General features: G+C 37.5%; 1 protein-coding gene across 1 annotated transcript; it reads right to left on the bottom strand.

The window, feature by feature from the left end:
- On the bottom strand, positions 8,382-9,329 carry LOC102189280 (olfactory receptor 148-like). The gene has a single exon (XM_013975822.2). It carries the CDS (start codon positions 9,327-9,329, stop codon positions 8,382-8,384), a length of 948 nt encoding a protein of 315 aa, XP_013831276.2.

The following is a 12,999-nucleotide window of genomic DNA, read 5'->3' as shown; positions in this document are numbered from 1 at the left end:
ACATGGAGAAATAATAAGGCTGTATTAGTAAGTGAAAGAAGTCTATCTGAAAGAGCTACAACCTTTATCATTCCAACCAAATGACATTCTGGAGACAGTAAAAAGATTACTGGTTGGCAGGGGATGGATAGGTGGAGCACAAAGGACTTTTAGGTCAGTGAAAATACATTGTATGGAATGGTAGGTAGCTGCTATTATATATTTGTTCAAATCCATTGAATGGACAAACCTGAAAGTGGACCCCAAAGTAAACTATGGGTTTCAGGTAATTATGATGTATCACGGTAGATTTATCATTTATAACAAGTGTACCCTCTTAGCGGGGATGTTTGATAATGGGACAGGCTGTACATGTGTACGGGCCTAGGGTATATGAGAAATCTGTACTATAAACCAAAAACTCATCTAAAAAAATAAAGCTTTTTTAAAAATAGCAAAGAAAAACACACAGGTCCGGAAAACCGTTCTTTTCATAAGAACTTCAGCAGAGGATTATGTAAATATCTGGCAGAATTAAAAGATATTTTGTAGGCTAGAAGTGCATAAATTCTCCATTTACCTGAACTTCTTTTGTTTCTAGCTCAACAGTCAAATTCACAAAGGTTTTTCTAAACGTGTGATCAGCAAAAGTGTAAATTTCACAAATTATATTAGATTCACTTTCAAAATTCTCTTTCCTCCTCTGCAGTTAGCACTCAATGCCTTATCTCCATCCAAACCTATTCTCAGGAAAGAATCTGACATACCAGGAAAAAAAAATTCTAAGAACAGATAATAACAGATTTTCAAGCAGAAATTTTTACCCTTAGGGAAACAGAAGAAGGAATTATTTTGCTGCAAAGGAGACTAAACTAGTTATTTTCTTCCAACTCTGAATTCTAAAATTTTATATTATTAGCATTTTATAAATTGTGTGACTTTCACTATCACCACATTCAAAGAAATTTGCATTTTAACCTTCAGAGTTCAATGACAGAATGAAAGTACATACGCCTACTAAAGGAAGTTCTCATATTGATAAGATGAGTAGATTGATAATCGATTAAAAGAGTAGATGTTAAGAGTGGGGATAGTTTTTATTTTTTATACTAACTGTGAAAGGGAATTCACAAACAAAGAATCTATCTGCTTCAATCTCATCCACCTTCCTCATACAAACCATTCTCCTACTGCATGAGCACACTTATCTAAGTCTCCCCCCCTTTCATGTCCTTCTCAGTGCAGACTTCCTAATGAATCACAGGACTCAGCAACATATAAGAATTTTCATAACTTCCATAATTCTCCTTCTTCAGTTGTTTGAACAGGGCCAATGATCAGGACAAATAGAGTTAAAAGCAAGACAGAGAGAGAGAAAAGGAAGAAGCATAGTGTAAGCAGAACAAGAGTTGAATAGAAAGAGGTAAAGTTTTAGACAAACACAAGCTAATGGAAAACACACCTAACATGGGCAGAAGGATTTCTGTCAAGTTTTTAGGCAAGAATATGTTTCTAAAGCCAAAAGTCCATGACATAGAGACAAGGTTCAGCACCTTGTGCTGTTGAGTCCAAGACACAAAGTTCCCACACTCAGCCCTGTCATGTAGTCTAGTCCTGAAATGCTGGATTTATGCTATTTTCAAACCGGAGAGTCCCTGTTGAGACACTATCCCCCTGTGGCCCAATCTTAGACTTAAGAATCGTGACTCAGCAAAGGGAGTAATTAGAGGTCCTCTTGTCTCTCTTAACACCCATTTCCCATTACACATCTCATTATTTCATAATATATTATAGATTGATTGTAAATGTAGCATTACAACTTTATAAACTATCTGGTAAATATTCAAGAGTGAGAAAAATACCAGTATCTTTCCTTGACCTTATTTAATATGCTCTTTCCAATCACTATAAACCATAGTTATATTTTTAACTACTTACAATCATACCCTATACATAGTTTTGCATAATTCCTTTTTAATATTAACTTTTCAATTAATAATTTTTCTTCTATTTGTAAAAATAAGCACACATAGGTAGGTAGACAGCTGTGTGTGTGTTAGTTGCTCAGTCATGTCCAACTCCTTGTGACCCCATGGACTGTAGCCCACCTGGCTCCTCTGTCAATGAGATTCTCCAGGCAAGAACACTGGAATGGGTTGCCATTTCCTTCTCCAGGGGATCTTCCTAAGGATCAAAGGATCAAATCTGGGTCTCCTGCATTGCAGGCGGATTCTTTACCAACTGAGCCACCAGGAAAGCCCGAGATAAATCTTGAGAGCCCATGTAAGAAATGACTACCCAGGGCTGGATTGGTCACTTTCTATATTGTGGTCTCCATATTAAGAAGTTTGAAAAACTCTAAGAGGGTTTTTAGTAGCCTTGTATTTGAGTGTATTATTGGAAAGAGGGCAAGTGAAGAGAGAACACCAACTATCATGGGGAGGGTAGCTGGAGGATCTCGAATACATTGAGAAAAACAAATAAAGAAGGTCCTTGGACTGTAGAAGTTTGAGATAATTGGTCAGGAAAAAAAGGAGAAAAGATGGTAACTAAGAGAAATGCTACTGGGAATGTATGTGGATTAATATCCTCCTTTAGCCTAAGCAGATGACATCAGAATAGAATTTTTTTGCATTTAAGTTTCTGTACCTGAAATTACCCTGAGAACTAGACTTGGATTCTAATAATCAGGTAAAGCCTCCACACAAGTGTCTCCTGGGAACACCGAGATCAGAACCAACAAAGGAGAGTAACAGTATGAGAATGAGAATAGTAGAACCCCAGTCTTTGGGATCAGAACCTGTTTTTACAAATTAGTTTAGGCACCATCTATAAACAACATAATATATAATACATCATGGTTTGGGGGGGGGAAAATGGTTCTCGTTTTTCTGTGAAGTAATTGCTCTGGATTTTTTCCTCAAAACTTTCTGTTCAGATATCCCACCTCAATAATTGCATATTTAGATGTCTCTTTAAAAAAAAAGGGGGGGCCAGTACCATACTGTCTTGATGACTGTGGCTTTGTAGTAGAGCCTGAAGTCAGGCAAGTTGATTCCTCCAGTTCCATTCTTCTTTCTCAAGATTGCTTTGGCTATTCGAGGTTTTTTGTATTTCCATACAAATCTTGAAATTATTTGTTCTAGTTCTGTGAAAAATGTTGCTGGTAGCCTGATAGGGATTGCTCTACTACAAAGCCACAGTCATCAAGACAGTATGGTACTGGCACAAAGACAGACATATAGATCAATGGAACAAAATAGAAAGCCCAGAGATAAATCCACACACATATGGACACCTTATCTTTGACAAAGGAGGCAAGAATATACAATGGAGTAAAGACAATCTCTTTAACAAGTGGTGCTGGGAAAACTGGTCAACCACTTGTAAAAGAATGAAACTAGATCACTTTCTAACACCCCACACAAAAATAAACTCAAAATGGATTAAAGATCTAAATGTAAGACCAGAAACTATAAAACTCCTAGAGGAGAACATAGGCAAAACACTCTCAGACATAAATCACAGCAGGATCCTCTAGGATCCACCTCTATGATCCACCTCCCAGAATTCTGGAAATAAAAGCAAAAATAAACAAATGGGATCTAATTAAAATTAAAAGCTTCTGCACAACAAAGGAAAATATAAGCAAGGTGAAAAGACAGCCTTCTGAATGGGAGAAAATAATAGCAAATGAAGCAACTGACAAACAACTAATCTCAAAAATATACAAACAACTTCTGCAGCTCAATTCCAGAAAAATAAACGACCCAATCAAAAAATGGGCCAAAGAACTAAATAGACATTTCTCCAAAGAAGACATACAGATGGCTAACAAACACATGAAAAGATGCTCAACATCACTCATTATTAGAGAAATGCAAATCAAAACCACAATGAGGTACCACTTCACACCAGTCAGAATGGCTGCGATCCAAAAATCTGCAAGCAATAAATGCTGGAGAGGGTGTGGAGAAAAGGGAACCCTCTTACACTGTTGGTGGGAATGCAAACTAGTACAGCCACTATGGAGAACAGTGTGGAGATTCCTTTAAAAATTGCAAATAGAACTACCTTATGACCCAGCAATCCCACTGCTGGGCATACACACCAAGGAAACCAGAATTGAAAGAGACACATGTACCCCAATGTTCATTGCAGCACTGTTTATAATAGCTAGGACATGGAAACAACCTAGATGTCCATCAGCAGATGAATGGATAAGAAAGCTGTGGTACATATACACAATGGAGTATTACTCAGCCGTTAAAAAGAATACATTTGAATCAGTTCTGATGAGATGGATGAAACTGGAGCCGATTATACAGAGTGAAGTAAGCCAGAAAGAAAAACACCAATACAGTATACTAACACATATATATGGAATTTAGGAAGATGGCAATGACGACCCTGTATGCAAGACAGGGAAAGAGACACAGATGTGTATAATGGACTTTTGGACTCAGAGGGAGAGGGAGAGGGTGGGATGATTTGGGAGAATGACATTCTAACATGTATACTATCATGTAAGAATTGAATCGCCAGTCTATGTCTGATGCAGGATACAGCATGCTTGGAGCTGGTGCATGGGGATGACCCAGAGAGATGTTATGGGGAGGGAGGTGGGAGGGGGGTTCATGTTTGGGAATGCATGTAAGAATTAAAGATTTTAAAATTTAAAAAAAAAGGGGGGGGGTCTTTTTTTTTAAAGTGTTATAAAGTCATTGTAAAATTACGACGGTAACAGAAAAACATGGGCTTCCCTGGTGGCTCAGACAATATAGAATATGCCTGCAATGCAGGAGACCCAGGTTCGATCCCTGGGTCAGGACGATCCCCTGGAGAAGGGAATGACAACCCACTCCAGTATTCTTGCCTGGAGAATCCCATGGACAGAGGAACCTGGTGTGCTGCAGCCCATGGGGTCGCAAAGAGTCGGACACAACTGAGCAAATGAACTGAACTGAACTGACTGAACTGCAGATGGAGTTATAAGAAAAAAGGGAGAACTAGTAAACTCAAAAGGAGAAGCAATGGCACCCCACTCCAGTCCTCTTGCCTGGAAAATCCCATGGACGGAGGAGTCTGGTGGGCTGCAGTCCATGGAGTCGCAAAGAGTTGGACAGGACTGGGCGACTTCACTTTCACTTTCCCTTTCACGCACTGGAGAAGGAAATGGCAACCCACTCCAGTGCTCTTGCCTGGAGAATCCCAGGGACGGTGGAGACTGGTGGGCTGCCGTCTGTGGGGTCACACAGAGTCAGACAGGACAAGCGACTTAGCAGCAGCAGCAAACTAAAAAATCACAGGATATGCAAAAACTAAATAAGTAGCCTAATTTTAAAACTGTGCTGAAAGACATAAAGCACAAAATTTACTGTCAACCATTTTCAGTGTACAGTTACTAGATGGAAGAAACTTGAAGAGATTATGTTAAGTGAAATAAGCAGTCACAAAATAAGACAGATACTAAGTGATTCTGTATGATTTAAGTATACGAGGTTTATAGTGTTGTCAAAATATAGAAAAAGAAGGTAGAATGGTGGTTGCCAGGGGTGGAGAAAGGGAAAATAGTTTAATGGATGTAAAGTTTCCTTTTGTAAGATGAAAAAGCTGCAACCAAACTTTACATCCATTAAACTAGTTTCCCTTTCTCCACCCCTGGCAACCACCATTCTACCTTCTTTTTCTATATTTTGACAACACAATAAATCTCATATACTTAAATCATACAGAAATCACTTAGTATCTGTCTTATTTTGTGACTGCTTATTTCACTTAACGTAATCTCTTCAAGTTTCTTCCATCTAGCAGCGTATGTCAATTTTCCTCCTTGTAAAGATGGGAGTACCACTGCCTGTATGTATGCACCGCATTTTGATTATCTGTTCATCATGGACACCTGAATTGCTTCCACCTCCTGCCTATTGTGAATAATGCCATGATGAGGAGCATGCTACAAATATCTATTCAAGACCCTTTTGGACATAATTCAGAAGGATAATTGCTAAATCACAGGGCAATTTTATTTTTAAATTTTTTGAGGAACCGCTATACTGCTTTCCATAGTGGCTGCACCACTTTATACCCCCACCAATAATGCACAATGGTTCCAACTTCTTCACATTTCTTATCTTTTCCTCTTTTTTTCAGTAAGAGCCATTCCAATAGGTGTGAGGTGATTTCTCATGAATTTGATTTGAATTTCTCTAGCGGAAGAGATTGAACATCTTTTCATATGCTTATTGGCCATTTATGTATCTTTTTTGGAGAAATGTCTGTTTAAGTCCTTGATCTCCTTTTTAATCAAGATATTTGTTTGTTGTTGCTGTTGATGGAGTACAATACTAAAAAGCAGTGTGTGCATGTGTGTGTACACATTATTTAAGTAAAATTTTATGTTGGGTGCTGTACTAAAATTTCACATATAGGAAAGATTTAAACAGCTTTGATTTTTTTCAGTGCTAAGTAGTAATTATTAGAAGGAGGCAGGTGGTTGGAGTTCATTCATATTCAGCTTTCATACATCTTCAACTTTAATGAGAATATATATTTAAATTAGTGAATGTGATTTTTTACCTATCCTAATTATTTCACTCATGTTTCTGTTTTATGTAAATGAATAGGTAATTACATTTAATTTGAAAGTCTAAGCGGTATCCATTTATTCATGCAACAAACCCACCCACAGTGCCTACTACATCACTGGGCCACATCCTGTGGGTATAACAGTGAATAAGACAAACATGATGGATTTTCCATTGCATAGAAGAAAATCTATAAGTATCTGTCCATAATCCATATCCAGGCTCTATCAGATATCATAGCATGTGGGGTTTCCACCAATACCCAGCATTAATAGGACATCAAACTATAGTAAAATTGCTTAAATGCAGCATATTGTCTAGAATACATCCCCAAAGCATAGGAATTTTTATTGTGATGCTAGATTTTACTGGTCAGGTTAGGAAGGGCCTTGGAACTCTCACACTGCACATCAAACCATTGTCTGCACATGGTCTGCACACTGCACATTAAACCATTGTTTAAATGGGCTTCATTTTGTCCTTTGTGTCTCATGCTTTTTGTAAAGGCAACAGTGTATCTAATTGAGGGTTGTATTTTTTGTTTTGTTTTTAATGGTTTCAGGTAGAATGGAAACTTTGGGGAATAAAAATGGAATACAAAATAACTACAAATTAATAAAATGTCATAAAAGCTAAGGGCAGTAAATATTGCTCTCTCTTTCTCCCTGAATTCTGGAGAAAATTGAGAAATAATGACCAACTTGAGTATCACTGGAAGCCAACTTGGAAAATGTCTTGGTGGGAGAACAGGATAAGCCTGGTCATTGAACCCAGTAATCAGGACACCTGTTCAAACAACACTGAACAGGAAGCCTTTCCCAACCCTTTCACACTAAAGAGTAATCTGGGATGTTGTCGGTATGGTAGAGTAGGAAAAAAATGACAATAGGAGTTAAGAGGGCTTGGGCTAGACCTGGCTTTACTGTAATTAAATGTGTTATGAATGGCAAGACACTTATTTCTAGATCTCAATGCCACCATGTACAGAGGGGTACAATGAGTCATGGCACAGAATTAATGGAGATAATAACAAAGTCAATGTATAAACATGACCTATGTCTGGGCATATTTTACTAGTTATTTATTGAATGCTCTCTGTGTATCATGAGCTCTGGAAAGAGGTAGTGAGTTTGAATAAGTTGCCAAGCAGGTCCTTCAGGGCAGTCATGTGGTAGCGGGATTAAGAGTAAGAGCTATTTAATTAACAAGATCTGAATGTGAGGTCTGATTTGCCACTTAATGTGCAAACTTGGCTCCATTAGTTGAAGCTTCTAATCCTCAAAGTTCTTTTTTTTTTTAATTAAAACTCCTTTATGGGGGTGATATGAAGATTACTGTGGAATATTCATCACGGATCATGGTCTAGCAATTGCGATTAATACTACTGTTAGCAACATGGACAAACAGAAATGTGTATAGGTAGAACCGAGGAATGATTACATTCTAAGTGAAGTAAGAAAAACTAATTTGGCACAGACATGGCTACTGAAGGATAATTTTTGGATTGCCATAGATCTTCACTATTTTCAATCAGGCAAAATTGGCTGTCTATTATAAGAAATCTGTCTCAAGATTCTTGCAATTTCCCTTGAATTCCTTCCCCAGGATTAGTGCACTGAGAATAGCATGAATTATAAAATTATTTATGGAGCCCCAGGGTTTATAATTATGCACAAAAATAGAAAATCTTATCAGGCAAACTTAATGCTTTAGAGAAAGCATCTTCCATTGATATTATTTGATTATTTATCTAATTCCTCATTTGATTGAGTAAAAAAAAATAAAAATAAAAGAGTCAATACATTTTAAAATCCATTATAAAACCCTTAATTTAGTGCAGAACAGTAGTACTACATTGTGGAAAATCCTTTTTAGGGAACTTTTCACTTCTTTGTTCCTTAAGGAATAGATTAACGAGTTCAGCATGGGTGAGACAGTATTATTTAATAGTTGCACCATGGCATCTAGCAAGGGGTTGGGTGTGGGCTGCAGATAGACAATGATTATAGGTCCAAAGGCACAGAGAATGGCAGTGAGGTGGGCACTGCAGGTAGAGAAAGCTTTCTGCCTGCCCTCTGCAGAACGGATCCTCAAAATGGCAATCCCAATGCGTGTGTAGGAGGCACAAATACTCAACCAAAGCATTAAAGCCAGAAAGCCAACACTAGTGGAAGCTACACCCTGGGCAAAGGAGCTGTCAGCACAAGCCAGGGGTAAGACAGCAGGAATGTCACAGAAGAAGTGGTCCACTCTATTGGGGCCACAGTAGGGTAGCTCAAAGGTAAAGGATGTCAGGATAGTGGCCTGAAGACAACCTACCAACCAGGCTGCCATGACCAAACCAACACAGACTCCAGGTCCCATGATGAGCTTATACCTCAGTGGGTGACAGATGGCAACAAAGCGATCATAAGCCATCACAGAATAGAGGCAGCCTTCCGTAGAACCCAGGAAATGATAGAAGAAGAGCTGAACAGCACATCCCTTATAAGATATGGCTCGGCTCTGGCCAGAGAGATAGAATAGCATCTTGGGACAGAGTACAGAGGGGAACAGCATGTCCAAAATCGAGAGGAGTCCCAAGAAGAAGTACATGGGAGTGTGAAGGGTCGAGGAGGAGACAATTGCTAGAAGGATGAGCAAATTGCCCAGTAGGGTCAAGGGGTAAATGAAGGAGAAGGTGACAAGGAGCACAGTTTCCAGTCCCTCTGTCTGAGGTATTCCCAGTAGGATGAACTCACTCAGCTCTGTGTGGTTCCTCATGTTCCTGGGAAGAAGGTCTAGGGGAGACAAAAGACAGGAAAGCATGACGGTGGAGGCTGTGACAGACACAACACCGATACATTCATCATCACTAATCTTTGTTTACACGTAAACATGAGGTTGAAATTAAGAATCAGAAATTCTGCGTATAATATTTAGGGGCTAGTAAAGCAGATGTGTGCCTTTGTGTCTCAAGATATCACATTCTTTTATGAATAGGGATTCAAAGCAATATGAAGCTTTAGCAAAGTGAAATACTGGATGTACTATGAGAACAGAGGCATCAATACTGAGCAGATGAGCATAGTTTGAATTAAGTCCACAACCAATTATACAACAACAACAAAAATGTCTTAAGTTTAAGATCAACCTGAAAACATGTGGAAGCCTCACCCTCCTGACTCTATTACAGAGCTCTATTACAGTTGCTCAAATATGTGTTCAAACACCCTAAATATTCATCAAAGATCAACTTGGTCACCCACACCTCTGTTGAGAAGAATGGACTGTGATACAGTTTAAGGAGTAGTAAAATGTGGGTATGTGATATCATTTTAACTGGATATGTTTCTTAGTCTGAGCATGGAGTCTCAAAGAGTCGGACACAACTGAGTAACTGAACTTATCTGAAGGTTATTTGCCTGAAAAGAAATTAACAGTGACAAATTTGTTTAGTGTTTAGTTTGTATAGAGATTAGTAAATGTTTAGAGACTATATAGGTGATAGGTTTTAGTGAAGTCATCATATATAAAGATGAATTTTTGGAATATTTGATGTTTGCTAACTACTGAAATTTTGAAATCCAAAGTATTTCAATTCTGCAGACTTTTCTGTGTCTTCTGATTATTTTAAATTCTAATTTTAATTTTATTGTGGTAATAAAACTTCACATGAGGTCTACTCTCTAAACAGAGTTTTAAGTGTACAAGATAATATTAACTATGAACATAATGGACAGGGAGGCCTGGCGTGGTGCAATTCGTGGGGTTGCAAAGAGTCTGACATGACTGAGCAACTGAACTGAACTGAACTGAATGTTTCACAACATTTGTGAAACTTTATACCTATTCATTAGCAATTTCTCATTTCTCGTTGTCCCCTAACCCTGGTAGCCATCATTCTGTGTTTTGCTTTTAAGAGTATAATTGTTTTATTTTAAAGGAAAAACTCATTATGTAGAGAACATGAAAGGGCCAGTAGGGAGTGCTGTGGTCAGCTGTCTGCTACAATGGTTGAGCTCCTGAATTTCTCAAGAAGAGATACATGATACTATGCATAAAATAGATAACTAATGAAAAGCTACTGTATAGCACAGGGAACTCTACTCAATGCTCCTTGGTGAGCTAAATGGGAAATAAATCCAAAAAAAAAGAGGAGACTTATGTCCCTGTACAGCTAATTAACTTTCCTGCAATGCAGAAACTAACACAATATTGTAAAGCAACTATACTCCAATAAATTAACTTTAAAAAAGAAGAGAGATGTCTTTTTCACTTACACTTTGTACCGTTATAATTTCCTTTTTTTGAGATGCAAAATATATATTTAAATGTCCAATTATAATGGTTTGAATTTCTAATTATAATCCCTGGTCAACTTCTCTGATCTTCTTTTATAATTAATATTATTAATAGCTATTGATTGATAATTTTGTCTTCTAAAAAACCTAAAAAATGGTAAGATAATACTCTCCATGTACTTAAGTCATTTATAATCTTGGAACCTCAATTTCTCATCTTTATATAAGCAGAAAGTAGTTTATAATCTTGGGATCTCAATTTCTCATCTTTATATAAGTAGAAAGTATTCCCTGCACCAGTTGTCTCAACCTTAACCAATCAGTTAAATATTTTATTCCAAGCAGGACACTTTTGAGAGTCAAAGAAAGCATTATTAATAACTAAGGCAGGATAAGAGGGATAAAATAGGAACATTTCTGTTTAATCATTGAATAGTCTCCTTTCCCTCATGTGTGTCCTACAGATCTTTATTTTGACATGTTCTGATATAACTGTGCCCCTTGAGGATATGGCATATTCTTATAATTGTGCTGAATAAATAGAGGGTACCCACTGAATATTTTTTTTCTGATTAACTGAGATAATATTTACCTCCCAGAATTGCTGTAAAGATTAAATGTGATGATGCTCAGGAAAGATTTTGATACACAGTAAGATGTTGTATAATGGTTAATTATAATTGTATTTTCTATAGAGATAGCCATGCTAAAGAATTTGGGAAGGAGTTACCTGTGTGAAGATCAGAGTTAGTATCAAGCCTGAACGAAGTCACCAGGAGAGACAAGGTAAATTATGATTAAAGATAGAACGAGAGACCAAACTTTGAGAGATACTACATTATAGGAAAAGGAGAAGAAAAGGGAGCCATTTAATAAGAAATATATACATTCGTCATATGATTTGGAAAAGGTCAGGAGAATGTCAATGTCTTTTGCATACCATTTATCATGAAAATTATTATTTTCTCCATGTTTTAGAATTTTCTCCATTGTCAGGGAGAATATGCAACTAATTTTTATTCTTAAGCAAGTGTGTGGGTCTTTAAAAGTGACAGATGCTGAACTAATGATTAAGGAACAACAAAAGAAATAATAGATGAATGTATTTCTGCATGCTATTTTGTGGGGTGAATGGAGGAAAGGACTCTAGTCATTGCACTAAATGGGAAGGAAGCTCTTAGTCATGATTGCTTCCAACAATGCTAGTCAGGAGTCCATAGAGGAGTAAAAGTTAAAATTAAAGAAGATAGGAAAATGCTCTGAACAGTTACATGGCTCAGCTAAGGGAAACCAATGTTGTTTTTCCTACCTTTAACTTCAGTTTCTTCTATAGACCTATGGGACTCACCATTCTGAACATCTCTCTTCCCTGGGTGCAATGGAAATGGATTTGGGCTTCCTAAGTGTAGATCCCAAATGGTCTTTTCCATTCAGAATTACACAGAGAGAGGATAGTACATGTCTGATGGCTCGCCCATCATCTAGGGTGAGCAGAGTTAGCAGAAGTAAGATCTCCTACATTCGTAGGATTTTAAATGATCTCTTACTCCCTCTGGAGCCCCATCCGTGATACATCCCAGGACTCAGGGAGCAGGAGCCCTTGAGCATAGGGAGCAATCAAATGCTGGATGTTGAGAGAGCTCATGACTGAGAAAAGACTACACGGTAATCAAGATAATGTTCAAGCAATTAGGAATCAAAGAAGTTGTGGATCCTCTGTGACCACCCTAATTTTCTATTCTGGGTAGACTTTGAAGAACCCTTTTTGTTCTTCATAGACCTCACAAATTTGACTTCCTTCTCTGCCATTTTTTGAGTCTTTACATATTCCCTTACTTTTCATGGTTGTAGAAGAAATTGTAACATAATGAAAAGATCATTCACCTTGGAAGTTTCTGGTGTGAAAAACAAGTCTGTTTCTCATTAGTTGTAAGTCCTTGAGCAAGCCAGTGCTCTTCTCTGAACCATAATATAGTCCTTCATAAATTGGAGTTATTTCATAGGGAAACTAGAGATTAAATGAGATAACACATATAAACTTCCTGGCACATACTACTTAATTATTTGTATTGAAATTGGATGGAACATGGACTTTTATTCATTGTTAGAATCTTTTTTGTTGTTGTTCTTTTACCCCTTCTCTTCTTAAT

Source organism: Capra hircus, chromosome 29, assembly GCF_001704415.2.
Source record: "Capra hircus breed San Clemente chromosome 29, ASM170441v1, whole genome shotgun sequence".
Classification (NCBI taxonomy): Eukaryota; Metazoa; Chordata; class Mammalia; order Artiodactyla; family Bovidae; genus Capra; species Capra hircus.
This window is presented reverse-complemented; position numbering and strand designations above follow the sequence as displayed.